Source organism: Suncus etruscus, chromosome 3 (assembly GCF_024139225.1).
Source record: "Suncus etruscus isolate mSunEtr1 chromosome 3, mSunEtr1.pri.cur, whole genome shotgun sequence".
Taxonomy (NCBI): Eukaryota; Metazoa; Chordata; class Mammalia; order Eulipotyphla; family Soricidae; genus Suncus; species Suncus etruscus.
The window spans coordinates 81709586-81737219 of record NC_064850.1 but is presented as its reverse complement, the minus strand read 5'-3'; the positions used below and the strand labels follow the sequence as shown (position 1 = coordinate 81737219).

Here is a 27634-nt window from a genome sequence, read left to right as displayed (position 1 = left end):
CCCAGGTTGATGCAGGCTGGGGGAGGTCCCAAAATGTCTGCCGGGCCTAGGGGTCCAGCAGTCAGCCTGATCCGCAACTCCGGCCCCCAAACACTCACCTCAGCCGAGGCAAGCCGTCAGGGGATGCCTGGGGAGGCCCCCAAGTGTCTGCCAAGCAAAGGAAACCAGCACAATCCACAACTCCAACAGAAAACTCACAGCCCCAGCGAGACACGCCTTGAAGAGATTAATGCTGAATCAGGTCAAAGTTCCCAGGTTGATGCAGGCTGGGGGAGGTCCCAAAATGTCTGCCGGGCCTAGGGGTCCAGCAGTCAGCCTGATCTGCAACTCCGGCCCCCAAACACTCACCTCAGCCGAGGCAAGCCGTCAGGGGATGCCTGGGGAGGCCCCCAAGTGTCTGCCAAGCAAAGGAAACCAGCACAATCCACAACTCCAACAGAAAACTCACAGCCCCAGCGAGACACGCCTTGAAGAGATTAATGCTGAATCAGGTCAAAGTTCCCAGGTTGATGCAGGCTGGGGGAGGTCCCAAAATGTCTGCCGGGCCTAGGGGTCCAGCAGTCAGCCTGATCTGCAACTCCGGCCCCCAAACACTCACCTCAGCCGAGGCAAGCCGTCAGGGGATGCCTGGGGAGGCCCCCAAGTGTCTGCCAAGCAAAGAAACCAGCACAATCCACAACTCCAACAGAAAACTCACAGCGTAAGCGAGACACGCCTTGAAGAGATTAATGCTGAATCAGGTCAAAGTTCCCAGGTTGATGCAGGCTGGGGGAGGTCCCAAAATGTCTGCCGGGCCTAGGGGTCCAGCAGTCAGCCTGATCTGCAACTCCGGCCCCCAAACACTCACCTCAGCCGAGGCAAGCCGTCAGGGGATGCCTGGGGAGGCCCCCAAGTGTCTGCCAAGCAAAGAAACCAGCACAATCCACAACTCCAACAGAAAACTCACAGCCCCAGCGAGACACGCCTTGAAGAGATTAATGCTGAATGAGGTCAAAGTTCCCAGGTTGATGCAGGCTGGGGGAGGTCCCAAAATTTCTGCCGGGCCTAGGGGTCCAGCAGTCAGCCTGATCCGCAACTCCGGCCCCCAAACACTCACCTCAGCCGAGGCAAGCCGTCAGGGGATGCCTGGGGAGGCCCCCAAGTGTCTGCCAAGCAAAGGAAACCAGCACAATCCACAACTCCAACAGAAAACTCACAGCCCCAGCGAGACACGCCTTGAAGAGATTAATGCTGAATGAGGTCAAAGTTCCCAGGTTGATGCAGGCTGGGGGAGGTCCCAAAATGTCTGCCGGGCCTAGGGGTCCAGCAGTCAGCCTGATCTGCAACTCCGGCCCCCAAACACTCACCTCAGCCGAGGCAAGCCGTCAGGGGATGCCTGGGGAGGCCCCCAAGTGTCTGCCAAGCAAAGGAAACCAGCACAATCCCCAACTCCAACAGAAAACACAGCCTCAGCGAGACACGCCTTGAAGAGATTAATGCTGAATGAGGTCAAAGTTCCCAGGTTGATGCAGGCTGGGGGAGGTCCCAAAATGTCTGCCGGGCCTAGGGGTCCAGCAGTCAGCCTGATCTGCAACTCCGGCCCCCAAACACTCACCTCAGCCGAGGCAAGCCGTCAGGGGATGCCTGGGGAGGCCCCCAAGTGTCTGCCAAGCAAAGGAAACCAGCACAATCCACACCTCCAACAGAAAACTCACAGCCCCAGCGAGACACGCCTTGAAGAGATTAATGCTGAATGAGGTCAAAGTTCCCAGGTTGATGCAGGCTGGGGGAGGTCCCAAAATGTCTGCCGGGCCTAGGGGTCCAGCAGTCAGCCTGATCCGCAACTTCGGCCCCCAAACACTCACCTCAGCCGAGGCAAGCCGTCAGGGGATGCCTGGGGAGGCCCCCAAGTGTCTGCCAAGCAAAGGAAACCAGCACAATCCCCAACTCCAACAGAAAACACAGCCTCAGCGAGACACGCCTTGAAGAGATTAATGCTGATTGAGGTCAAAGTTCCCAGGTTGATGCAGGCTGGGGGAGGTCCCAAAAATGTCTGCCGGGCCTAGGGGTCCAGCAGTCAGCCTGATCCGCAACTCCGGCCCCCAAACACTCACCTCAGCCGAGGCAAGCCATCAGGGGATGCCTGGGGAGGCCCCCAAGTGTCTGCCAAGCAAAGGAAACCAGCACAATCCCCAACTCCAACAGAAAACTCACAGCCCCAGCGAGACACGCCTTGAAGAGATTAATGCTGAATGAGGTCAAAGTTCCCAGGTTGATGCAGGCTGGGGGAGGTCCCAAAATGTCTGCCGGGCCTAGGGGTCCAGCAGTCAGCCTGATCTGCAACTCCGGCCCCCAAACACTCACCTCAGCCGAGGCAAGCCGTCAGGGGATGCCTGGGGAGGCCCCCAAGTGTCTGCCAAGCAAAGGAAACCAGCACAATCCCCAACTCCAACAGAAAACACAGCCTCAGCGAGACACGCCTTGAAGAGATTAATGCTGATTGAGGTCAAAGTTCCCAGGTTGATGCAGGCTGGGGGAGGTCCCAAAATGTCTGCCGGGCCTAGGGGTCCAGCAGTCAGCCTGATCCGCAACTTCGGCCCCCAAACACTCACCTCAGCCGAGGCAAGCCGTCAGGGGATGCCTGGGGAGGCCCCCAAGTGTCTGCCAAGCAAAGGAAACCAGCACAATCCCCAACTCCAACAGAAAACACAGCCTCAGCGAGACACGCCTTGAAGAGATTAATGCTGAATGAGGTCAAAGTTCCCAGGTTGATGCAGGCTGGGGGAGGTCCCAAAATGTCTGCCGGGCCTAGGGGTCCAGCAGTCAGCCTGATCCGCAACTCCGGCCCCCAAACACTCACCTCAGCCGAGGCAAGCCGTCAGGGGATGCCTGGGGAGGCCCCCAAGTGTCTGCCAAGCAAAGGAAACCAGCACAATCCCCAACTCCAACAGAAAACACAGCCTCAGCGAGACACGCCTTGAAGAGATTAATGCTGATTGAGGTCAAAGTTCCCAGGTTGATGCAGGCTGGGGGAGGTCCCAAAAATGTCTGCCGGGCCTAGGGGTCCAGCAGTCAGCCTGATCCGCAACTTCGGCCCCCAAACACTCACCTCAGCCGAGGCAAGCCGTCAGGGGATGCCTGGGGAGGCCCCCAAGTGTCTGCCAAGCAAAGGAAACCAGCACAATCCCCAACTCCAACAGAAAACACAGCCTCAGCGAGACACGCCTTGAAGAGATTAATGCTGATTGAGGTCAAAGTTCCCAGGTTGATGCAGGCTGGGGGAGGTCCCAAAAATGTCTGCCGGGCCTAGGGGTCCAGCAGTCAGCCTGATCCGCAACTTCGGCCCCCAAACACTCACCTCAGCCGAGGCAAGCCGTCAGGGGATGCCTGGGGAGGCCCCCAAGTGTCTGCCAAGCAAAGGAAACCAGCACAATCCCCAACTCCAACAGAAAACACAGCCTCAGCGAGACACGCCTTGAAGAGATTAATCATTTTTGGCTTTTTTTAAAGGGCTTAAATTAAAATTGAATTTTCTACTTGCCTTTTCCTGCTGGTTAAACTTGGCCTTATGTAATTAAAATGGAGGTTTCATGAGGAAATAAAATAATTGATGGCTATTTCATTGACATGAGTAGTCATGTTTAAGAAATGGCTATAACTTAGTCCTTTCGCTCTCATTATCAGATGACAATGAATTAAATAAAATGCTTAAGCTCATTAATTGTAATTCATTTCATACCATCCTATACCATTTTATTATTTTTCTCCTTTATTTCTCTATAATTATCACTAACAGCAATCAGTATTAACAAATCCTTGTCACTGTATTTTTTATTTGGCTTAATATTTGAGTCCATTTCATTTCACTTTGTGTATTTATTTCATGAAAAGTTAAGGTAGAAATTTAGTTTTGTTCATTGTTGGTTCCCTAGATAGACATTTTTTATCTTATTAAATATGTATTGAGCATAACATATATATAGAATAGATGTATATTGAGTACAATAAAATATACAGAATAAATATTATGAAATGATTAGTTTTTAGCTGGATAGCTAAAAATCAAACCTTGAGAAGCATTAAGAATACAATATTAGGGGCCGGAGAGATAGCATGGAGGTAAGGCATTTGCCTTTCATGCAGAAGATCATTGGTTCAAATCCCAGCGTCCCATTTGGTCCCCTGTGCTTGCCAGGGGCTATTTCTGAGCAGATAGCCAGGAGTAACCCCTGAGCACCACCAGGTGTGGTCCAAAAACCAAACCCCCCCAAAAAAAACCCAATATTATTAAGAATATTAACATTCTAAAACAATTGTATGAAAAAAAAAACACAGTTTGGTTTTGACTTTGCTACACTAAGATCTGTTTGAGTAAAAGCTACTTAATACCTGTTTAAACTTGATTTCACTCACTTATGAAGTAATAGGGCTATATTAAATAAGAATATTCTAATATATTTGTAATTATTATATTTATAACAGCAAATTATTTAATGTCCATAGACCTATTATATCTCAAGAATGATGTCAAACTCAATTGTGTTATATAACAACCTATCTGGAATGACAAAGTTAGTTTTTTTTTTTTTTTTGCCAGAAATTACACATAAAAATGGAGGGACCGAACTGATCTGGTGGTATGCAATTCATAGTATATTTGACTTGAACATGATCCATAAAAATTTGAGTCTTGGCACCTCTTAAGGTCCTCTGATCCCTGCAGGAGGTGATTTCTGAATATAGAACCAATAGTAAGCCCTGTGCTCTACAGGGTGTGATCTCAAACCAAAAGAAAACACTAAGTTACACATTATCCACCAGCTGTCATGTGTGCCACAGTGGAAAAAAAAAAGATTACTTTCAGTTATCTTCCCACTAACTTTCATTAGAAAATTTGGAACTGTCAAGGTGGGTAATTAAAGCAAATGTGGATATTTTTCTTTCAATATTTAATTTCTTTTCTACAAGTTTATCTTTGCTAGTTTGGGGTACACACTCAACATTACTCAGGACTTACTCCTGACTCTGTTCTCAGAGATTCCTCTTGGTGGTGCTCCTACGGGACACAGAGGATTGAATCAGGGTTGGCAAGGCAAGCACCTTATCTGATGTAGTATATCTAACTATGAGTTTGTCTTAATTGTTTCATCTTCAATTGTGCTTAGCCCCTTTGTGGAGCATTGACTCATTTTTCTTATTCTATAAAAAACTATCATATCCATCAGTTACTGAATCCCACCTTATAAAAACTCTTCATACTTTATTACATGTTATCTATTTTTGTCTGCAATGTGCACATTAGGTTTCCTAGTTTAAACTTACTAAAATCTTTCTAAGAATCAGACATGTAGCTGAGATACAATGTACCTATATACTTGAGTACAAGTTGATCCCCTAATTTTACCCTAAAAACTGGAAAAACTTGGTGACTCGAGTATAAGCTGAGGTGGAAAATGCAGCAGCCACTGGTAAATTTCAAAAATAAAAATATATACTCAAAACAGTTACAATAATTGAGGAATTCGTAAGTTAAATGATTTTAAATATGTATTGCTAGAGAAAAACTGTAAACTAACAAAAATAACTTTAAAACTTTAAATAAAGTACAGAACCATAGCTCAATGTGTAATCAAACTAAATTGCAAAAGTTAAAATTCTTCAAAATGGGATTCCTCCTCCTCCTCATTTGTATGTACAAACAGAGCTTCAGTTGTATCTGATGTGAGGGTATCAACAAAGACATTGTCATCATCACTGAGTTCGCAGATATCATCATCATGGCTTGCGGTCTCATACAAAACGCAGATCATTGTGGGTTAAATAGTTCAGTGGCATCCAGTTCAGTTCTGTTGCCTACCTCTTTAGCTCAGTGTGACTTGTGGACTGGGCTGAAGCACCGCCCGCTCCAGCAGATGGCAGAAGACCACTGGAGACTATGTGCATTTGATTTCATGTGCACAGATCAAATAACCTGTATGACCCGAGTATAAGCCGAATTTGGGTTTGGGGCACAAAATTTGTGCCCGAAAAACTCGGCTTATACTTGAGTATATAGGTAGCTTGTTTTCCTACGTTGCTTCCCGATTTTCACTTTGAGGAATATGTTAAAAACATTTTATTTTGCACCAGATCCTAGAAAGGATACTTTTTTTTGGAGGGTGGGGTGTGCTCAGGTCTTACTCCTGACTCTGCACTCAGGCATCACTCCTGGTAGGGTCATGGAAATATATGGGGTTCAAATTCCCAATTGACTGCTTGCAAGGCAAATATTCTACCCACCATACTATCATTTCAATTTCCTATCCTATAAAGGATTCTACCGAATCAATGATAAAATGAGTAATTGCTGGTTTCTTTTATAGTAATTCTAAATTAGGAATTAGTTACTAATTTATTATGTATTTATTTATGGATAGGTAGTATATTATATTGTATGTTTCATATTCTGTATGATGCTTAAATATATAAATGATAATTATAAGTATAGCATACGATTTTAAATTATTACAATAGGTAAAATATATATGAATAAAAATGTATGAAAATTATCTAAGAGCTTTAGCATAATCACTCTTAGAGATAATCATAGTATCATAGAGATACTTTCAGAAAATATCCTAGCAAAAAGGAATGAATATGTCTACAATAAAACTTTGAAGCCACAGTGAATGGGAAGTAGTAAGAAATAGATTGCGTAATAATTTTCTAAGTTGTGTTATTGAGGGTTTTTTGCTCCTTATTGGACAACTCTTTTACCTCTGTTTTAACATTTGAGGATTTTTACAAATAACGAGATTTTGCTAGTTAGTACCTTAAAAACCCAATGTTTCATGGCTTGTAAATTACAACCAATTTAGCTATATTTATAAGTAAATGAAACTTTTAAGATTATACTTTTTAAGTATTAAATAACAGAAACAGATAAACTGAAAACATATGTATATTGAGAAGCCTGCACAATTTTTTAAAAATAAAACAAATATGTTTTCAATTTATACATATATTTTATTTTATAAAGCTAAGTGCTTTCTTTGTGGTGTATAGACAATTTATGCATTTTTAAAATTTTTTATTAAAATTTTATTTTTATTAAATAGCCTTACTGTGGTAAGGTTTTATGTATAAAACCTTCCAGTATCACACTCCCTACCAAAGTGTCCACTTCCTCCACCACTGTCGCTATGAACGACTAGTTTGCAGTTTCTGTTGCTTTTGAAAATTTGTTATTCCCTTTTCATGTTTACGTATATCTCTCATGCGAGAGAGATCATCTGTGTCTTTACTTCTCCTTCTGAGTAACTTCACTCAGCATGATACTCTCTAGATTCATCTACATAGCAGCAAATTTAATGATTTTATTTTCTTACAGTTAAGTAGTATACCAGCATGTGTATGTATTATAGTTTCCTTATTCAGACATCTGTTCTTGGGGTTGTTTCCAGATCTTGTGTATTGTGAATAATTTCTGTTCAGAGATTTTAACACTTGAAATAGATGCCAAAAATGAATTGTTGGGTCATATAAAAGCTTAATTCTAAGATTTTTGATAAGTGTTCATACTGTTTTTCAAAAAAGACTGTACTAGTTGACATTCCCATGGACAGCAAATAAAGGTCCCTTTCTCCTATATTCATGGTTGTTTTTGTTCTTTGTGATGTGTGCCAATTTCATTGGCATGAGATGATATCTTACTGTTTTGATTTGCATTTTCCTGATAAGTAATTCAGAATTTGTATATACTTTTTCATAATTGGTATATTTACTTTGAAGAAATTTCTATACATATTTCTATTCCATTTTTGTTTTGTTTTAATTTATGTTTGATTTTTTTGGGGGGAGGAACCACACCATGTGGTGTTCAGAACTTATTTCTGGTTCTGTCCCCAGGAATCATTCCTGACATTTAGGGGACCACATGGAATTCCTGTGTTGAAACTCAGGTTGATTTTGTGCAAGTGCCCTCTGTACTATCTCTCTGAAAGCTCTATTTCTCACTTTGTTTTTTGAGGGGATTTTTTTGTTGTTGTTCCTAATAAAGTTCTGCCAGTGCTTTATCAACCTTTTATCAGATGAGTGGGGAACTAAGTTCTTTTTTATTGAAGAATTGACCAAATAATTTTAAATGTTAATAAAGGGACTATTATTTTTTATTTTAAAAGTCATAAGGATCTTATACACAATATATCATATAATTTTCAGATATAACATTAGTCTAAAAAGTTAATTGAGCAAATTCTTCCTGAGTGTATACTATTAAAAGGCCTACCATTTATCCAACTAGCTGTTGTGCTGACAAGTCAGACAAGTATTGATTTTATAAATGTTAGCAAAGCGAGCTGGAGCAATGGTAGAGTGGGTAGGACAGTTGCCATGCATGGGGCCAATTTGAGTTCAATTCTGCATCTTATATGGTTCCCCACTCACACCAGGTGTAGCCCCAAAACAACAAAATGTTAGCATGTACATTACTTATATTTTATCACTAAAATATAATATTAAATATATAATATTAAAATATTAGTATGGATTGTGATAAATGGTTTGTTCAAAAGAGAAGTAACTAAACTTCTTTATTCCCTTAATTTTTATTTTAACACCATGACTTACCAACTTGTTTATAATAAGCATTTCAGGCATAAGCTGTTCAAACACCAATTCTGCCACCAGGGTGGTCTTCCCTTCACCCATTTCCCCCAATCTCCCACCCACCATCATAACATGCCTCTATGCAGGCATGAATAAATTTACATCAAATAGCTACTTCAATAGCAAATATGTCTACCAAAACATAGACCAACAGGGATCAATTTAAAGTAATTGTGATATCTTTCAATGGTAAACTATTTTTGACAGTTTTTCTAAGCCATTTGGTTCTCAATATCTGCTCAGTGTCTATTAAACACTGAGCAATATTTTTGTTATGTTTTGTTTTGGGACCACACCTAGAAGAGTTTAAAACCTGTTCATTTTTCATGGTTCTGTTTTTGTGAATCACTTCTGGAGGTGCTCAGAAAACCATATGTAATGCCAGGAATATGTGGTGTCAGGAATTGAATCTGGATTGTCTTTATGTAAGGAAAGTACTTTACCTGGTGTACTAGTTGCTGGCGCTACTAAGCAAAATATTTAATGAAGTTTTCAAGGAGGCACATTAAATTTCCATTAGACTCTGCTCAATTGGTAGGATCAAGCACAAACTAAAATCAGAGTCTAAAACTTGGACCTGTTTTTTAGCTTGAATCTGATAACAACAAACATTTTCACATGTAAAAATTTATTTTTTTAAATTTCTTAATCAGTTAACAGTTTGAAGTTGTATATCTTGGTGGATGGGGATAAATGCCATGACATTTTACTTCCATGACTTCTTTTTTAAACCTATGAATAAAATTATTTATCTTTCTAATTGATTAAAACATTAACATGTGTGATAAGCCTATTTATCAAACTAGAAAGATTCTCAGCCAAACAAACCTAAGAACAGAGTCTAAAGCTATGTTCTCTTCTAATGTAAGATCCTAGAAAATAAAATTTAGTTATTTATTTTAGGTTTGAAGCCACACCTTGTGGTGCCTAGCTTTGCATTCAGAAATTACTCCTCACAGTGCTTTAGGGACAATATGGAATGCCAGGGATAAATCTGGGTCATCCACATACAGGACAAATAGCCTACCTGCTGTACTCTGACTAAGGCCCTGTTGACAAATTTAATCTTCCACCCTGAGACCAGTTGAGAAGAGACTATCCTCAATATTTACCCTAATAAGATTGCATTTACAGTATATTCATATGACAGGTGATTTAATTGGTCTTCATCATTTAGAATTGGTCATGTTTATCTGCCTTTCTTATTAACTAGCTGGACAAAAGAAAATTATACATGATGACAAGCTATAAATTAGTTTCCCTTAATTATAAACTACCAGAGGGAGAGATGAAACTTTAACTTTAGTTGAAAAGAGACATAAGAAAATTTACAGGTAATAATAATATGTAATCCCAGTCTTAAATTCTGTACCCCCAAATATATACAAATATACTGTTTTAATAAACTAATAACTTCACTGTGGAAACAGCACGGGTTGTTAAATAAATAACAGATATTGGTCACTTATTGGTATTTTTTGAATTTGTGACTTTGACTAGCATTAGATGATTGATGAATATTATCTATATCTATCCTTTCAGATAGATTCACTGATATTTATTATACACATTTAGTTTAATTCTTTTATGTTTGAAGCAAAACAGTTTTTGTTTGAAGAGTTAGAGAGGTTTGAGGAAAGAAAAGGGAGAGATGCATGCTCAAGAGAAAGTGCAAACTTCTCCAGAGGGAAAAATAAATACATATTATATTTTAAAAATTAATTTAAATATAATTGTACTGAGGTATTAAACTAATATAATTATGAGTGATACAAATTTGTAACAAAAGATTTGTGTATTGAATGCCTGGTTCGGAAGTCTCGTTTCATTATTTATACTTATATTGCATTTTATAAAACTAAACTCCATCATTAGTTAATAACTAAATAGGCTATGGCCTAAGTCTCTGTTCAGGGGCAATAATGGGAATTCAATGAGCATCAAACAAATTAATCTACAGAGATTATATGGGAATCTGAGAAAAAATTCATTATGTTAGCTGATATTCTAATCAATAAAGTTTTAGTTCAGACAGTTTTGATTACTCATCCATACATTGGTACTAATAATTCTTGAGTTTTACATTCTAGAGTCAGTAAAACAAATTAAAGACAGTAAGACTTTGAGTATGCATAATTGATTATCAAGATATGTGAGCTATCATCATTGTCATATCATCAGTCATTTTTTTTTTGTTTTTTGTTTTAGGCCACACCCATTAGATGCTCAGGGGTTACTCCTGGCTACGCGCTCAGAAATTGCCCCTGGCTTGGGGGGACCATATGGGACGCCGGGGGATCGAACCCTGGTCCTTTCCTTGGCTAGCGCTTACAAGGCAGACACCTTACCTCTAGCGCCATCTCGCCGGCCCCCTTTTTTTTTTTTTTTGATCAGTCATTTTTTTTAAAACTTTGTTATTGTGGATTACAAAGTTATTCGTGATTAGGTTTTGGGCATACAATGTTCCAACACCAGTGTCCACTCCCTTCTACCAATGTCCTCAGTTTCCTTCCCAATCACCAACCTGCCTTAATAACAGGCACTTTAAAATAATTTTTTCACTATAATTTATAATGCTGTAATTGACAGTGTTTCATGCATAACACTTTAACTCTTTTTAGCAGCCCCTCTTTCTTGTAGCTGATAAATTTCCTCCACCATTGTGGTACTTACCACTCATTCTTTTTCTCATTTTTTAAGAATATATTGGTTTTGGAAACACAGCAGCAATACAGCAGATAGGCAGACAACTAAGTTCACTCCCCAGCACTTGATATGGTTCTCTGAGTCCTCTTGAGCATAGAACCAAAAGTGAGCTATGAGTACTGCTGGGTATAACCCCAAACCAAACAAACAAAAGAATGCCAGTTTATCCAAGCTAGTGGAAATGCAGGTTATTTCATATTATCCATTTTAGCTACTCTATACTCATTTCTTTCCCTATGCTATTAGTTGTGTATTATTTATAAATAGCATTGTCTTCTGAATTCCTCAAATTCTTTTGTCTGTGCCTGGGTCTTTCTGACATTATTCTATTTTTAATAAACTATGATTTTCTTCTATTTATTTACTTTACTAGAGAATTTTTTATTTTACTTCTTTTCTTCCAAATAAAACAATTGTGAAGGCATTCTTAAGACTGAAAATTAGGTTGGACTTCAATCATATTTAGTTCTTAATGAATGTAGATTATAGATGAATGACAGTTTATTTTATGAAATATTTTACTTTGATGCTTACCCTTAAATCTGTTTATTCTTCATACTTACTTTACAAAAGTTAAGGCCCAGTATCATATAACAAAGAATTGTAGAGAGAAGAGCATGAAGGTAATTGGACAGGCAGTATTTTAAAAACTTATGACAGAAAAAAGCTAGGATGGGAGGAAGGAAGTTAAAAAACAAAGGAAGCACAAGTATCCTGTGCTTGAACCTTATAGCAGAAGGTTTATATGTATTCTAAGGAAATATTTGTTCCCAATACTCTGAGACAGAGGTTATTCTTTACACAGAGTAATTACCATAAGCTGGAAGTTCACTTTCTTAAATAAAACATGATGAGTGAACCTGGCACTTGGGTAGTGGTTACCAGAGCACAAAGATAACAGCCACGCAATGATATTAAATCACTGGGAACCAAATGGATGATTAGATATCTAGGAGGGAAGCATCTGTTTTCTCCTCTCTGCAGATGGACTGGGGCATCTATTTACAATATCCTGGTGCAGGGAGGATGTTTAGCAAAACCATAGGAATTTAGAAAGCCTATAGATCTCAACAGCCCTCTACAAAGTGAAATAAATCCCAATCTTTTAACTGTAAAAAAATGAATTGATTTCTTTTAAAATGTCCACTTGAATATCAATTTTCTAAGTTTCCATAAAAACAGTGTTATGGTAATAAGACAGTATCTAAAGAATATACTAATATACAAAAATAGAGGGATATCTGGCCTTTTAGTTAGCAGATGCTGCTATTTGCTCCTTTCAGACCTTCCTTTTTCTGTTATAATATTTTTCCTCATGATTTTTTTTGTTTCTGTTTTTGTTTTGTTCTTGAGTCACATCTGGCAACTCAGTGATTACTCCTGGCTTTACGCTCAGAAATCGCTCCTGGCAGGCTCAGGGGACCATATGGGATGCCGGGATATGAACCACCATCCTTCTGCATGCAAGGCAAATGTGCTACCTCCATGCTATCTCTCTGGCCCTTCCCACATGATTTTCAAAGCCCAAGAGAGGACCCCCTCAAATGTACTGGAGTGTTTCGGTAAAAAGTGCAGTACAGGGTTTCATGCTGTTGTTGATTGTGGCTTTTCATTTTTGTGTCTTGTACAACTAAAAAGATTAGGAAATAAAAATGACATCTGGGAAATCTAGATGCTAATATGATATCTCAGTAAATTAATCTTAAAGTTTTAAAATCTATAAAATCTCATACTGAGATTTCAAATTCCTGGATTTTTTCACATTTTCTTCTTATAATTTTAAATACTTTATAGATATTTTTTCAGTTAATAAAAACTGAACAGATCATTTTTTTAAATAGATAATTTTATTTGTGATCAATGAAAATCTATCATTTCTGTAAAGAATAATTCCAGTTGTTACCAGTCCAAATTACCATCAGCTAGAGGATAGTTTTAGATAGCGCTTGGTAATGGATATTAATATTTCTGGTTACCATTATATGAGATTAATTTCTCATTAGTTTTTTTTAATATAATTTTTATTTTGATCATAGTGTCTTACATATTGTTGACAATAACATTTTAGGTACATATTTACATAAAATCAGGGGGGATTCCCATCACCAAATTGTCCTCCCTACCCCTCCTTTTTTGTCCAACCTCTCATTTCCTCTTCCCTCACCCCCAGGGTGGCTAAAACATGTGGTCCCCTCTGTATCCAACCTCCTACTTAGTAGTCTTGCACCTGTTTGGTCTCGATGCCTCCCTTATCTCCCCCTCTAACTGTAGGCAGGACTAGCTAGTTCAAGTTGCGTGGTTTTGCCTGAAAAAGAGAAGATAAATAAACTGGGGTAAGAGTCTAATACTCCCAAAATGGGCGGAATCCTTCTTGAGGCTCTCATCATCGATTTGGGAGATGAAGGAGAGAAAGAAGGTGAAACACTCCACCAGTACCAAAAAAAGTGTCAATTATCCGGTGAGGACTCCAGCTATATCGATAAGCACCACAAAAAACAGACGAAAAACAAAGCTAAAAACAAACAAACAAACAAACCAAAAACATGCCATGGTCTTGAAATAAGAAACATGACATAGCACATAACGAAAGAAAAGAAAAGAAAAGAAAAAAATAAGTATAATTGGGGACAACGATTTCAATAATCACACCCAAACAGAGAAATCGACCAAAATAGATAGGTAAATAAAAATAATAATAACAATAATAAATGAAGGTAAAATATATATATATATATATGTATATATATATATAAAATAACCAAGGTATTGTGCTTTTTGTATTTTTGTTTTTTCCCCTCCTGCCCTGGCACAGTAAATATTGGGGTCATTCGAAAAGGAATTCACTTGGCCTAGGAAATATGGGGTTTCTCCGTCCTTGGAGTATACTGTTATGGGATCAGCTCTAGACTTTGCTCAGGATCATTTATTTTCCCGGTGGTGTTTTTTTTGGTGTGTGGAAGACTTCTGTTCTGTCCAGGGTGATACACTCAGAGCTCTGTGTTTAGAGGTCTCAGTATCTGCACAGATCCTGAGGTGGGACTTATGATGAAGTCAGTCTTTGTGGTTCTAGAGGTTCTGTTACCTCAGTGTCATTTTAATTCATCTTCTGTGGTTGGTGACCTTGGTCTTTGCACTGAACCTAGGATGGCGCCTAGGATAACGTCTTTCTTTGTGCTTCCAGAATCCCCATTCTGTTGCAGTTGTCTCTGTCAGACCTTTGGGACTGGGGATCATGCTTATTGTGCAAGTCATAGTTCAAACCCTAAACTAGGGCTTTTTTATTGGTCCCAAGATGTATACTGTCTGGTCGTGGTTCTAGTAGCCAGTCATCTGTAAGTCATGATCTTGGCTTTTGGACCTACCAAAGGGTGCCGAGTCTTCTGGTTTTGTCTTGTCGTTAGCTGGTAAGGTAGGCTAATCTGCTCTAAGGTCAAGTTGTTCACATTTTCCTCGTTGTCAGGATATCATGTTAGAGCTGGCCCTTGTTGTTGACCCCGCAGTATTAAGGCTGTCCCGGGTGGAGTTTGTTTCCTGCAGCTGCTGTGAAGAGCTGTGCCGATTCTTTGTCTGGGATCCAGGGTTCAAGGCTGGGTGAATGGTATCTAATCATCTGAGGTCTAAGTTGATTCCACATGACATATTTTCAAGGTAGGAGATATCCCTGTATTGTAAACAACTATGAGTTCCTATCTCTAGTAGATAAGAGCTCTTTTTTTATAAGTAAGATTTCCCCTTTATTTAGTGCGTCTTTGCAGGGGGGAGTGGAGCTTCATTGTATTGTCGGTATAGTTGGGGGTGGACAGAGGGGATAATAGACACAGGTCAGATACCCAAAAATGAAAAAAAAATATAAAAAAAATAAAAAATAATAATAATAAAATAGAATAAAATAAAATAATTAAAAATGTATGTGCTCGCAAATGTATATATAGGACCAACATTTAAAAAAATAAATAAATAAATTTAAGGGGAAAAAAGAAAAAAAAAGAAGAAAAAAAAAAAACTAAAATGAATTAGCTAAGTTTTTAAAGGACCAAAATGGTGCAAAAGACTACCTTACATTTGGGGGAGAGCAGGTAACGAGGTGGTGTATTACAGGTCTTATGTCTATGTTGGAAGTACAGTTTTTCCCATTGTCTTTTGGGTTTTTCTTGTGATGTGTGGGTTCCCAGGCATCTTCCTATCACATCCCCTGACCTTCTTCAGGTTGGTAACAATTTGCGGCCGGGATGTCTTGGAAGAGTTCTTGCATTGGGGATACTTTTGGACCTAGGTCCGGTTTCAAGAAACAGTCCACGTTAGGGGGAGTTGGTAGGGAGGGCCTCGCAGCATGAGTCCGCAGGGGAGTTGGCTGTCTTTTCTTGCCCGGGACAAGATGTGGGTTTGACTGGGTGTCCCTTCTCTTGGGTGCTGGGTACTGGTTCGTTGGGGTAGGAGGTCGATCTTGTTGCCTAATAGATTAAGGACTGAGGGTGAAGTGTTTTAATATAGAGGGAGGTCTGGATGGGATTGAGGGGTGGAGGGATAGTTGGATTTCCAGAGGGGGGAAAGGGTAAGGTGTACGAAAGGGGTAGGGAGGGAGAAAAGAGAAAAATACATTAGAAAGAAAGGGAGAAGAGAAAGGATAGAAAGTAAAGAAAAGAATAGAAAAGAAAAAAATAGGTAAGGAAGTGGTGAGAAGAGAGGAGAGAATAGCAAGGAAATGCTAGTTTGCTTGAATGTGTTCAGTGAATAGAACATGTAGTTTGGGTCTGTAAGTCGCTGTTACTGCTTCGGTGGTCTGACTGATCACGTGCTTGAAACCCTAAAAGAAGGTAAACCTAGAGATAAAGTGTATGTTAAAGAGTTTTCTCGGGGCCATCTCATAGTGCAAACTGGGCATGGTATCTCGTGTGGTATCCCGAGCTGCCAACTTAGCTTGTCCGCCCTTTGTATCCAAGAACGCCTGTGGACAGAAAAGCTGAGAGGTTATTTTAGATATAGTAAGATAAGGGCATTAATACGTAGTTTTATGGGATGTTTCCATTGGAGTCAGTGGTTTGCCATGGTATTCTTTACCTGTATTCCTGTATACGATCTCTACAGGATTATTATGGACCATTATTGTAGAAGGTTGATTACGTACCTGTTCTCTCTATGCTGCTGTTCTGGTGTTGCTGTTTTCTTTGTGGTATAATGTGTAGTCGAGAGTTTGTGTTGTTCCTTTTTCATGTGTTTTGGGCACTGTTCCCAGGTATGTGTTGACTATTACAGTGATTGGAGTTTCTACCCTGTTAGACCCTGTTATTTGATTGTTAAGTATTAGTTGTGATTGAGATGTATGTTCTATGTGCTTCAGAATAGTGCTACCATTCTGTGTTTATCTTTTGTCTTCTGACTTACTTCGTTTAACATCACATGATCTAGGTCCATCCACGTTGCTGCAAAATCTGTGATTGTATCATTTCTGACTGCCATGTAATATTCCATTGTGTATAGATACCACATCTTAATGATCCATTCATCTGTTGTTGGACATCGAGGTTGGTTCCAAGATTTGGCTATTATACTGAGTGCTGCGATAAATAGTGGGGTGCACATGTATTTTGGAATGAATGTTCTTCCAACTTGGGGGTATATACCTAGGAGTGCAATTGCTGGGTCAAAAGGGAGCTCAATTCTGAGTTCTTTGAGTATTCTCCAGACTGTTCTCCATAGATGTTGGACTAGGGGGCATTCCCACCAGCAGTGGATGAGAGTTCCCTTCATACCGCATCCGCGCCAACAAAGATTGTTCTCGGTATTTTTGATGTGAGCCATCCTCATTGGTGTAAGGTGGTATTTCATTGTTGTCTTGATTTGGATCTCTCTGATGATGAGTGAAGGTGAGCATGTTTTCATGTGTTTGTTAGCCATCTTTCTGTCTTCTTCAGAGAAGTGTCTATTCATTTCTTCTCCCCATTTTTTTATGGCTTTATTTGGTTTTGAGGGGGTCAGTTTTCTGAGTGCTTTGTAAGTTCTAGATATCAGCCCTTTATCTGATATGTCTAGTGAAAAGATTTTTTCCCATTCTGTTAACTGTCTTCTTGCATTAAGTAAGGTTTCTTTCGCCATGCAGAAGCTTTTTAGTTTGATGTAGTCCCATTTGTTTATGTTTGCTGCTAAGGTTCTTGCCATTGGTGCTCCATTCTCGAAGACCTTTTTGATATATAGGTCTTCGAGTGTTCTCCCTATTTTATTCTCGATAAACTTTATAGATTCGGGTCTGATTTCAAGGTCTTTGATCCATTTTGAGTTGACTTTTGTATAAGGAGTGAGGTATGGGTTGATTTTCACTTTCGTGCATGTGGTTTTCCAGTTGTGCCAACACCATTTGTTGAATAGGCTTTCTTTGTTCCATTTCAGATTCTTGCCTCTTTTTATCAAATATTAGTTGGCTGTATATCTGGGGGTTTATGTCTGGGAATTCTGTCCTGACCCACTGGTCTGAGGTCCTGTCTCTGTTCCAGTACCATGCTGTTTTGATTACTATGGCTTTATAGTATAGTTTCAAGTTGGGTAAGGAGATTCCACCCAGCTTCTTGTTTTTCAGTATGTGTTTGGCTATCCTGGGTCTTTTGTGGTTCCAGATGAATTTTGTGAATGATTGTTCTAATTCTTTAAAGAATTGTGTCTGGATTTGGATAGGGATTGCATTAAATCTATATAGGAGTTTGGGTAGGATAGTCATTTTGATTATGTTAATTCTACCTATCCATGAGCATGGGATGTTCTTCCATTTCTTTAGATCGTCTTCAATTTCTTTCTTTAGTGTTTTGAAGTTTCCCTGGTATAGGTCTTTCACTTCTCTTGTAAGGTTGATTCCTAGATACCTGATATTTTTTGATACTATCTTAAATGGAATTGTATTTTTAATCTCTCTCTCCTCAACTTCATTTTTTGTATATAGAAACGCTACTGTCTTTTGTGTATTGACTTTGTATCCAGCCACTTTGCTGTATTGGCTGATAGTTTCTAGGAGTTTTACTGTAGACTCTTTAGGGTTTTTGATGTATATCATCTTATCGTCAGCGAATAGAAATAGTTTGTGTTCCTCTTTCCCTATTTGAATTCCTTTGATTCCCTTCTCTTGTCGGATTGCTATTGCTAGGACTTCTAAGGTTATATTGAATAAGAGTGGAGAGAGTGGACAGCCTTGTCTAGTTCCTGACCTTAGTGGGAATGCTTCTAGTTTCTCGCCATTAAGTATAATGTTGGCTGTAGGCTTTTCATATATAGCTGTAACTATCTTGAGGAAAGTTCCTTCTAACCCTATTTTGCTGAGTGTCTTTAACATGAAAGGATGTTGGATTTTGTCAAATGCCTTCTCTGCATCGATTGATATGATCATGTGGTTTTTGTCTTTCACGTTGTTGATGTGATGTATCAAATTGATTGATTTGCGTATGTTGAACCAACCTTGCATTCCTGGTATGAATCCCACTTGGTCGTGATGTATGATCTTTTTGATGAAGTGTTGGATTCGGTTTGCTAAGATTTTGTTAAGTATCTTTGCATCTATGTTCATTAGTGAGATTGGTCTGTAGTTTTCTTTCTTGGTGGTGTCTTTGCCATCTTTGGGAATGAGTGTGATATTAGCCTCATAAAAGGAGTTGGGGAGGATTCCTGTTTTTCTATGGTTTGGAAAAGCCTATGGAACAGTGGTAGTAAGTCTTCTTGAAATGTTTGATAGAATTCACCTGTAAATCCATCTGGGCCTGGGCTTTTGTTCTTAGGGAGTTTTTTTAATTACATCTTCAATTTTCTCTGAGGTGATTGGTCTGTTTAGGCTTTCTAGATCTTCCTTTTCCAGTCTTGGAAGAGGGTGTTTGTCTAAGAATCTGTCGATTTCTACTGGGTTATCTAGCCTAGTTGAGTATAGTTGTTCATAGTATGATCTCATGATATGTTGTATTTCTTGGGGTTCTGTTGTAATCTCTCCCCTTTCATTAGTGATCCTATTAATTTGGGTGTTTTCCCACTTTTTTTTTGGTGAGTTTTGCCAATGGTTTGTCTATCTTGTTTATTTTTTCGAAAAACCAACTCCTGGTCTCATTGATTTTTTGTATTGTTTTCTTAGTTTCGATGTTGTTTATTTCTGCTCTGGTTTTTATTATTTCTTGCCTTCTGGTTGTGGTTGGATTTCTCTGTTGCTGTTGTTCCAATTCTTTGAGGTGATCTTTTAAACTGTTGGTTTTGTTATTTTCCTGTTTCTTGACATAGGCCTGTATTGCTATGAGTTTCCCCCTAATTACTGCTTTTGCTGTGTCCCACAAATTTTGACATGTTGTCTCTTCATTGTCATTTGTCTCAAGGAATCTTTTTATTTCTTCCTTGAGTTGTTCTTTGATCCAGCAGTTATTGAGCAGCATGTTGTTTAATCTCCAGGTATTAGTTTTTCTCCATTGTTTCTTCTTGACATCAATTTTGACCTCTGTTGCATAGTGAAACAGATCATTTTTCTATGGGCAGGAATGAGTTGACAAAAGATTGTCTATTTTCACCAAGTTATTATTCAAATAAAAAGGGTCTTGTTTAAGGGTCTTGTTTTATACTGCATGCACTGCTTAACAACTGTTAAAAATTATTTTCATATTTAAAATAAAATTCCTAAAGTATTCATTGCTTTGACTTAAAGAGGTCCTACACAATGTGGTTTTATCTTTATCTTTATGCCATCTGCTAACCAGCTTCACCCTAATTGTCCACACACACCATAAGCAGGAAATATCTTACCTTCTTTTTTTTTGTTTTTGGTTTTTGGTCACACCCGGCAGCGCTCATAGTTTACTCCTGGCTCTACACTCAGAAATAGCTCCTGGCAGGCTCGGGTAACCATATGGGATGCCGGGATTTGAACCACCGACCTTCTGCATGCAAGGCAAATACCTTACCCCCATGCTATCTCTCCAGCCCCAGATCTTATCTTCTGTCTGTTTTTTCTTCAAGTATAAGTTCCTTTTCCCCATCTCTTCTAGTGCTTCAGTTTCTTTGACCAAGTTCAGTTCTTTACTTAAATGCCAACTTTTCTGATTGAATCTCTGAAATCTTATCAATCTATGAAAGGTTCATAAATACGTCAATGAACTTTTCTAAAACAACTCCCCTCATTCCTTTAGTACCTATATGTTTATATCACATATTACTATATCTAATAGATCAAACATGGTGCATATAGCAAATGGCAACCCCTCCATTACCTACATACAGTGTAGGTTATACATAACAACACATATTCTTTTTTTATTGTTAAATTTCTTTTGTGCTGTTCAGAGAGATAGTACAATGGGTAGGGCACTTGCCTTTCATATGAATAATCTGGGCTCAATACCTGGTGATTCCCTGAGATCTATAGAAATGAATCCTTAAGGCAGAGACAGGAGTAAGCCCTGAACAACACCAAATATGATCCCAAAACAAACTAACAAAAAGTTTTGCATATTATTGTTTCTTTATCTTCTTGGATGTAAGCTCTATTTTGATGACAAATCTGTTTTCGACTTTGCTTTTTATAACTCATTTTGTTTTTGTGCCACATCCGGGGATGCTCAGGAGTTAGTCCTGGCTATGCACTCAGAAATCGTCCCTGGTTTGGGGGGGCCATATGGGATCAAACCTATGGGATCGAGCCAGAGATCGACCTAGGACCGTTCTGGGTCAGCAGCGTGCATGGCAAATGCCCTACTACTGTGCTATCACTCCGGCCCTATTTCTATGGCTCAGTTCTAAAATCAGTTAATAATTAAATGTAGACTGAATAACTGAATTTCAGTTTCTACACTCTACTTGTAAAATGAGCAAACATAGGATGGTCTGTCTGTAAGGTAACTCTAGAAAGGCTGTGCTCAAATTTCATGAGAAAGCCTTGTTTACTTGAGAAAAAGGAGGAAAAAATCAGTTGCTATATTTATACTGATGACTAACTAACAAGCAGGCAATGCCAGTAGTGCATTATCTGTGCTTACTTATTTAACTCAACAAATAAAATAGGCCCTTCAGATAGCCATGTTGGCTACTAACCAAAAGCATCTATTTTCCTTGAGAAGGTCTCAAGAAAATGAATCTAAGGGTCCAATGAAAGTGATCATACTCCTGTTACACAACTTCATCTCTGTAAGAGAGAATACAGAGTTTGGTTAATAGTTTCTCTTTATGCATAGAAAAAGATTGTATGTGTGAAATTAATTAATAAAAAGACAATTTAAAGACGCCTACACAGTATTTGTTCTGTTATTTGACCTTATCTTTCACCTTTAATTTCCTTTTGAATAGGTCAGTTTGGCTCATCAGTGGCCTCATATTTCCTCTTTTTAAGATGGATGTATGGTGTAAATATGGTTCTCTTTATCCTGACATTCAGCCTCATCATGTTGCCGGAGGTAAGACTCGGATGCCCAGTTTACAAAAATGTACTGAAACAAATGTCTCATTTAAATTCAAACAAATTTCTCTTCTAGAGAAGCACTTTTTCTCTCTCATTAGATCTTTTCTTTGATCTAGGGGAATACTTTAGTTGCTGAGAAATATCCTGTTTTCTGGTTATTGATTATTGGTTCAGTAAAAGAACCAAAGAGGAGGTTTGGTAACTTTCAGAACCACCAGGAGTCAGGACTGGTCACCTCTTGCATGACATTTCAACATTTCAAACATATCAAACTCTGCACTCAGTTATCTAATTCCATTTTCCTCTACTTTTGTGCATGCCTTTGTCCCACATCTCCTTTGTCCCTGGGAAAGTCTGAGAACTTCATCTCCACTGTCCTTGGTGACTTGTATTTATTTTTAGGGTATGTGTGTGCACACCAGGGGTTACTCCTGGTTCAATACCCAGGAAATACCCCAGGCAAGGTTAGAACTATATGGGGTGTTGGGGATTGAATCTGAGTCTTTCGTGTGCAAGGCAAGCACCTTACATGCTATATTATTCCTGTTCTATTATATTTCAGTCTGCTCCACTTTGCTCTATTCAGACACAAGATGCTAGAGGGCCTCATGATAGCCTGGCAGCATTAGGCTGTCTTGCAGCTTTTACCTAATAGATCCCTGCACCCAGACTTCAACTACATTCATCTCTACCCTGCAGCCCCACCAAAGAAAATTTCTTCTTATAGAGGCAGCAACGTCTAATTAACAAGCCAGGTGTCTACCCTTTGGCAATAAGATTGCTTTCTCAGTTGTGTTATCTTGCCACTCCATTGGCTCACTCTAGCCCTAATAATTTCTTTCTAAATTGGTGGTACAACATCAGCACAATAAATGTGAATTGGTGTTAAAGTGGGTGATCACAATGATGATAATGTTGACATCCTCAAATTGTGAATGTTTCTCAAGTGATCTCTTTTTTGAGAAAAGGGAAGAATACCCTCCTAACTTCATCTCTCAGGGGCATTTCCATTTTCACTTGGAGTTAGTGCAGTCTGTTCTTCAAAAGACAGCCTGTCTCCTTTCTCCCTTGACTGAGAACTGTTTGAAGATAATGGTAGGTGTTTTGTATTCTCAGCAAGTCTTCAGAGCATTTTGGTTGGTCTAACCACTAGTGGTACATCTACTAAATTCAGAATGCAGTACCTTTAGCACTCAACTTAGTTCTTAACTCAGGATTTGGCTGTCAATTTCTGGAAAATAAGAATCCTCCTAGAGATTTGCAGAGTTCCCATGAAATAGTTAAAAAAAAAATACCATCTGCAATCACATCTGTAGCTCAAAATTTATTTCCAATTGTTAACTCTTTTTAATTGTTTCTCCATTTAGTACCTCTGGGGCTTACCATATGGCAGTTTACCTAGGAAAACTGTTCCCAGAGCTGAAGAAGCTTCTGCAGCAAATTTTGGTGTGTTGTACGACTTCAACGTAAGTGTCTCTAAACATTGTGTGCTAGGAGAATAGATTTTACAGTATTTTCTGGCACCCCGTGACTTCTCTTCTGAAGTTAAATGAAAGATCTTGAAGAGACTTAAAAAATAAAAGGAAGTGAAACCAAAGGGAAATGAAAAAAAGTGAATATTTAATTTAATATATAATAATGTAATATATTGTAATTATTAATGTATCACATATACCAAAAAAAAAAAGGGGGCCGGGCTGTGGCACTAAAGGTAAGGTGCCTGCCTTACCTCCGCTACCCTAGGACGGACCACGGTTCGATCCCCCGGTGTCCCATATGGTCCCCCAAGCCAGGAGCGACTTCTGAGCGCATAGCCAGGAGTAACCCCTGAGCGTCACCGGGTGTGGCCCAAAAACCAAAAAAAAAAAAAAAATGTATCACATATAAAATAAAAAGTGAGTGATGCAATATGTATGGTTGAATGAAAATAAACAAATGATGTGAGTTGGTAATTTAATGACTGGAAGTAAATATCCATAACTGAAGAAAAGTTTGCATATTTTAAAATTTTGTTGGATTCTTAGGAAATTTAGGTCTTGACATTTTGTATTAACCTCTTCACTTCATAAACTAGTCTATTTACTTACAATTCCTAGTTAATACTAACTCAGTTGTAAAATTTTAAATTACACTGAATCTAACTTCTGACTAATGCTAAAATAATTATTAATCTATTGTGGTATACTCAAATTTTATTACTACATTTGAGAACTAAAATGAATCTTAAAGTTTGGGATCCACTAGATAGGGAATATCTAGTTTTGGCAGAGACCCCCTGCAGACCATTGACCAGAAAGGTCATTTAATTCTATACATTCTTTCAAAAATACTGAACAGAATAAAGATTAAAAAGAGAGAGGAATATAAAGCAGTAAGTTGAATATTGAAAAATTAAGAATTCAAAAAAAATTTGAAGGGCCAAAGGAAAGATTAGAATTTCACGTAAATTGGAGAAGTGAAAAGAGGAAGGAAAGTAGATTTTCATTTTGACAGTGTCAGCCTGATTATGAATATTTTACAAATACTATTTTTGTTTGTTTTTGTTTTGGGGTTTATGCCCACCATAGTTGGGATTATTTCTAGTACTGCACTCAGGAATCACTTTTGGCATGCTCAAGGGACCATATGGGATTCTGGGAATTGAATTCAAGTTAGCTGTGTGCAAGGCAAGTACCTTACCCACTGTACTATAGCTCTAGCCCCTCACAGATAATATTAATTATATCTTCAACTTCAGAAATTGTGAGCTGTCTAAAATGTTATCCCATTTGTACATTTCTTCCTAGATCCTTAAAATATTACTTAACCAACAGAAAACTAACAAATTTTATTAACTGTTCATCCTTAGTAAGGGGAAGTGATTGTAGAGAATAGACACAAGGACCATAGAAATGAGTCTATGTGTACAGTGTTCAATAATTTTCTCTTAAAAATTTCTCTATCTTGGGCCCGGAGAGATAGCACAGCGGCGTTTGCCTTGCAAGCAGCCAATCCAGGACCAAAGGTGGTTGGTTCGAATCCCAGTGTCCCATATGGTCCCTTGTGCCTGCCAGGAGCTATTTCTGAGCAGACAGCCAGGAGTTAACCCTGAGCACCGCCGGGTGTGACCCAAAAACCAAAAAAAAAAAAATTTCTCTATCTTAAAGTAAAGCAAACTATATGATAAGGCATATATGATGATATATATGATGATATATGATGAGGCAGCCTCCATTTTGTGGCATTTGGAATCTTTAGTCATTACTGTCAGAATTTTCATTTTAATTCAACAAATATTTATTAAATTAAAAACATTTAAACTATACAAATATGAATGTGTCATAATTATTTTCCCAAGGAATTCTTGAAAGTAGAAGAATATAGACAATATAGATACTGAGGAACACTGAAGAATCAGTTATTTCTGTAGTTTAAATATTCATAAATTTTTCAATTAAATCAAAATGTTATTAAGTAAATGGTTATTGAATATTTAAAAGAAAAATTTCATTTGAGAAATTCCAGACTAGTCACAGGACAAACTAGACCATATGAGAGAAATCCAAGAGAAAGTGTTTAATAAGTGGACTCACTAAGAATTTGTTGCTTTCCCTGACATGCCTTTTTTGTTGAATTTGTTGAAATACTATTACAGGAGGATATAGAAGAATATAGAAAGACAGAAACCAGAGCATCCTGTCATATTCATTCCCCATAAAATCTTAGCCTGTCAAAACATTTTTGAGGCAATGAGAGAATACTTTTAGGTCAAGAAAAAAGTACATTTCTCATTCACTTACATTCTCTCCTGAGTATTTTTGCATTCTGTGACCAGACAGATATAAAAACTATCATAAATAAGTTTTATAAATAAAAGTGTCCATAGAGATATTTTAATTTACACATTATAAAGTTAGGAAATATAGAAAAGAGAAACAAGTTAATAGTGGTCCTAACTTTGTGTTCTTTATCTATCCTATAATAAGTAGTATGCTTGTCTGAGTTTTCAGGAATCTCAAGGACATTCAGTGAATGGTTTTCTTCAGGATAAATATTTATTATGTATTATATACATAATGATATTTTACTGCTTATCAAATGGACTAAATCAATTTTCTTTCTCTTTTTATTCATTCTTAGTCTCTCTTTCATACCTTTCATCCTTCCATCCTTCCCACCTTTCATCCATCCTCCCTTCCCACCTTCCATTCATCCTCCCTTCCCACCTTCCATCCATCTGTCCACCCGTCCCTACTTCCTTCCCACTTTCTTTCCTTCCCTCCATCCTTCCTCCCCTCCATATTTCATTCCCCCTCCCTTCCTCCCTCCCTTCCTTCCTCCCTGCCTTCCTTCCTTCCTTCCTTCCACCCTCCCTTCCTTTCTTCCTTCCACCCTCTCCTCCTTTATTCCTTCCTTACACCCTCCCCTCCTTTCTTCCTTCCTTTCACCCTCCCTTCCTTCCTTCCACCCTCCCTTCCTTTCTTTCTCCCTCCCTTCCTTTCCTCATTCCTTCCTCCCTCCCTTCCTTTCTTCCTTCCTTCCTCCCTCCCTCCCTTTCTTCCTTCCTTCTTCCCTCCCTTCCTTTCTTCCTTCCTTCTTCCCTCCCTTCCTTTCTTCCTTCCTTTTTCCTCCCTCCCTTCATTTCTTCATTCCTTCCTTTTTTCCTCCCTCCCTCCTTTTCTCCTATCTTCCTTTCTTCATCCTTCCTTTGCTTTCTTTATTCTTCTTTCTTTTTCTTTCTCTTTCTTCTTTTATCTTCCTTCCTTCCTTCTCCCTTCCTCCCTCTCTCCTTCCCTCCCTTATCCCTCCCTCCCTTCCTTCCTTCCTTTCCTCCTCCCTCCCTCCCTCCTTCCTTCCTTTCCTCCTCCCTCCCTCCCTCCCTCCTTCCCCCCTCCCTCCCTCCCTCCTTCCCCCCTCCCTCCCTCCCTCCCTCCCTCCCTGACTTTCTTCCCTTCCTTGCGTGCTTGCTTCCTTCCTTCCTTCCTTCCTTCCTTCCTTCCTTCCTTCCTTCCTTCCTTCCTTCCTTCCTTCCTTCCTTCCTCCTTCCTTTCTTTCTTTCTTTCTTTCTTTCTTTCTTTCCTTCCTTTCTTTCTTTCTTTCTTTCTTTCTTTCTTTCTTTCTTTCTTTCTTTCCTTTCTTTCCTTTCTTTTTCTTTCTCTTGGTACTCAGAGGTCTCTACCAGCTCACTGCTAGAGGATAACTACCTTTGTTGCTAGAGGATACATGTGGTGCCAGGTAAAATTCAAGATTCTTTCATGATGAACTCATATGCTCCAGATCTTCATGCTATCTCTTTGTCTTTATTAAAATGCAATAAACATATATTTCATAAGAGTAGGTGAAGTAATTGGAATCCGAATATTGTCTTACATAGGAAACAGGTGGTCTCCAACTAAACTTCTAAAATGGAATGGCAGGTTCAGTATTTATTCTTCCCTAAGTTCTTTACTTGGTCCTCTGAACTATTAGCTCACATACCTGAACACTTTTATTATAAGACAATCTAAATGGGCAGTTTAATATTCTATCCCTCATAGCATCCTGGACGAAATCATTGATGAAACATCCTTGATACTCCTGAAAACTCTAAATCATACTTTAATGAGATAAAAGATGCAGAGGTGATTAGTGACTGAATAGTTTAAGTGGAGTCCAGACTTCTAATATGGTTAGTTTGCCTGTTTAATCAGGCAAATGGAAGTAAAACAGCAAGTTACTGAGCAGTGAATTATAGATGCAAGCATGACTGACCTCTAGTGGTAGAGGAGTTTGTAGAACAGGAAAGATCAGAAACTTCTGGGGTGCAGGATTGTGAGGAATGGTTTCTCTGTTAAGTTACAGGTTAGAACCTTGAAATTTTTCTTAGAACATCTGTCTTTCTGCTTGGACTTTAGTGCAATGCCACAGAGAAATATATATTAA

At 38.9% G+C, this 27634-nt stretch overlaps 1 protein-coding gene across 1 annotated transcript in view; it reads left to right on the top strand.

Annotated features, from left to right (window-relative positions):
* TMC1 (transmembrane channel like 1) overlaps window positions 1-27634 on the top strand; it is a 194583-nt gene that overhangs the window by 102082 nt on the left and 64867 nt on the right. Inside the window, exons 7-8 of the mRNA XM_049770815.1 lie at window positions 21622-21728; window positions 23101-23199. Coding sequence (XP_049626772.1) covers window positions 21622-21728; window positions 23101-23199 — 206 coding nt within the window. The remainder of the gene's footprint in view (window positions 1-21621; window positions 21729-23100; window positions 23200-27634) is intronic.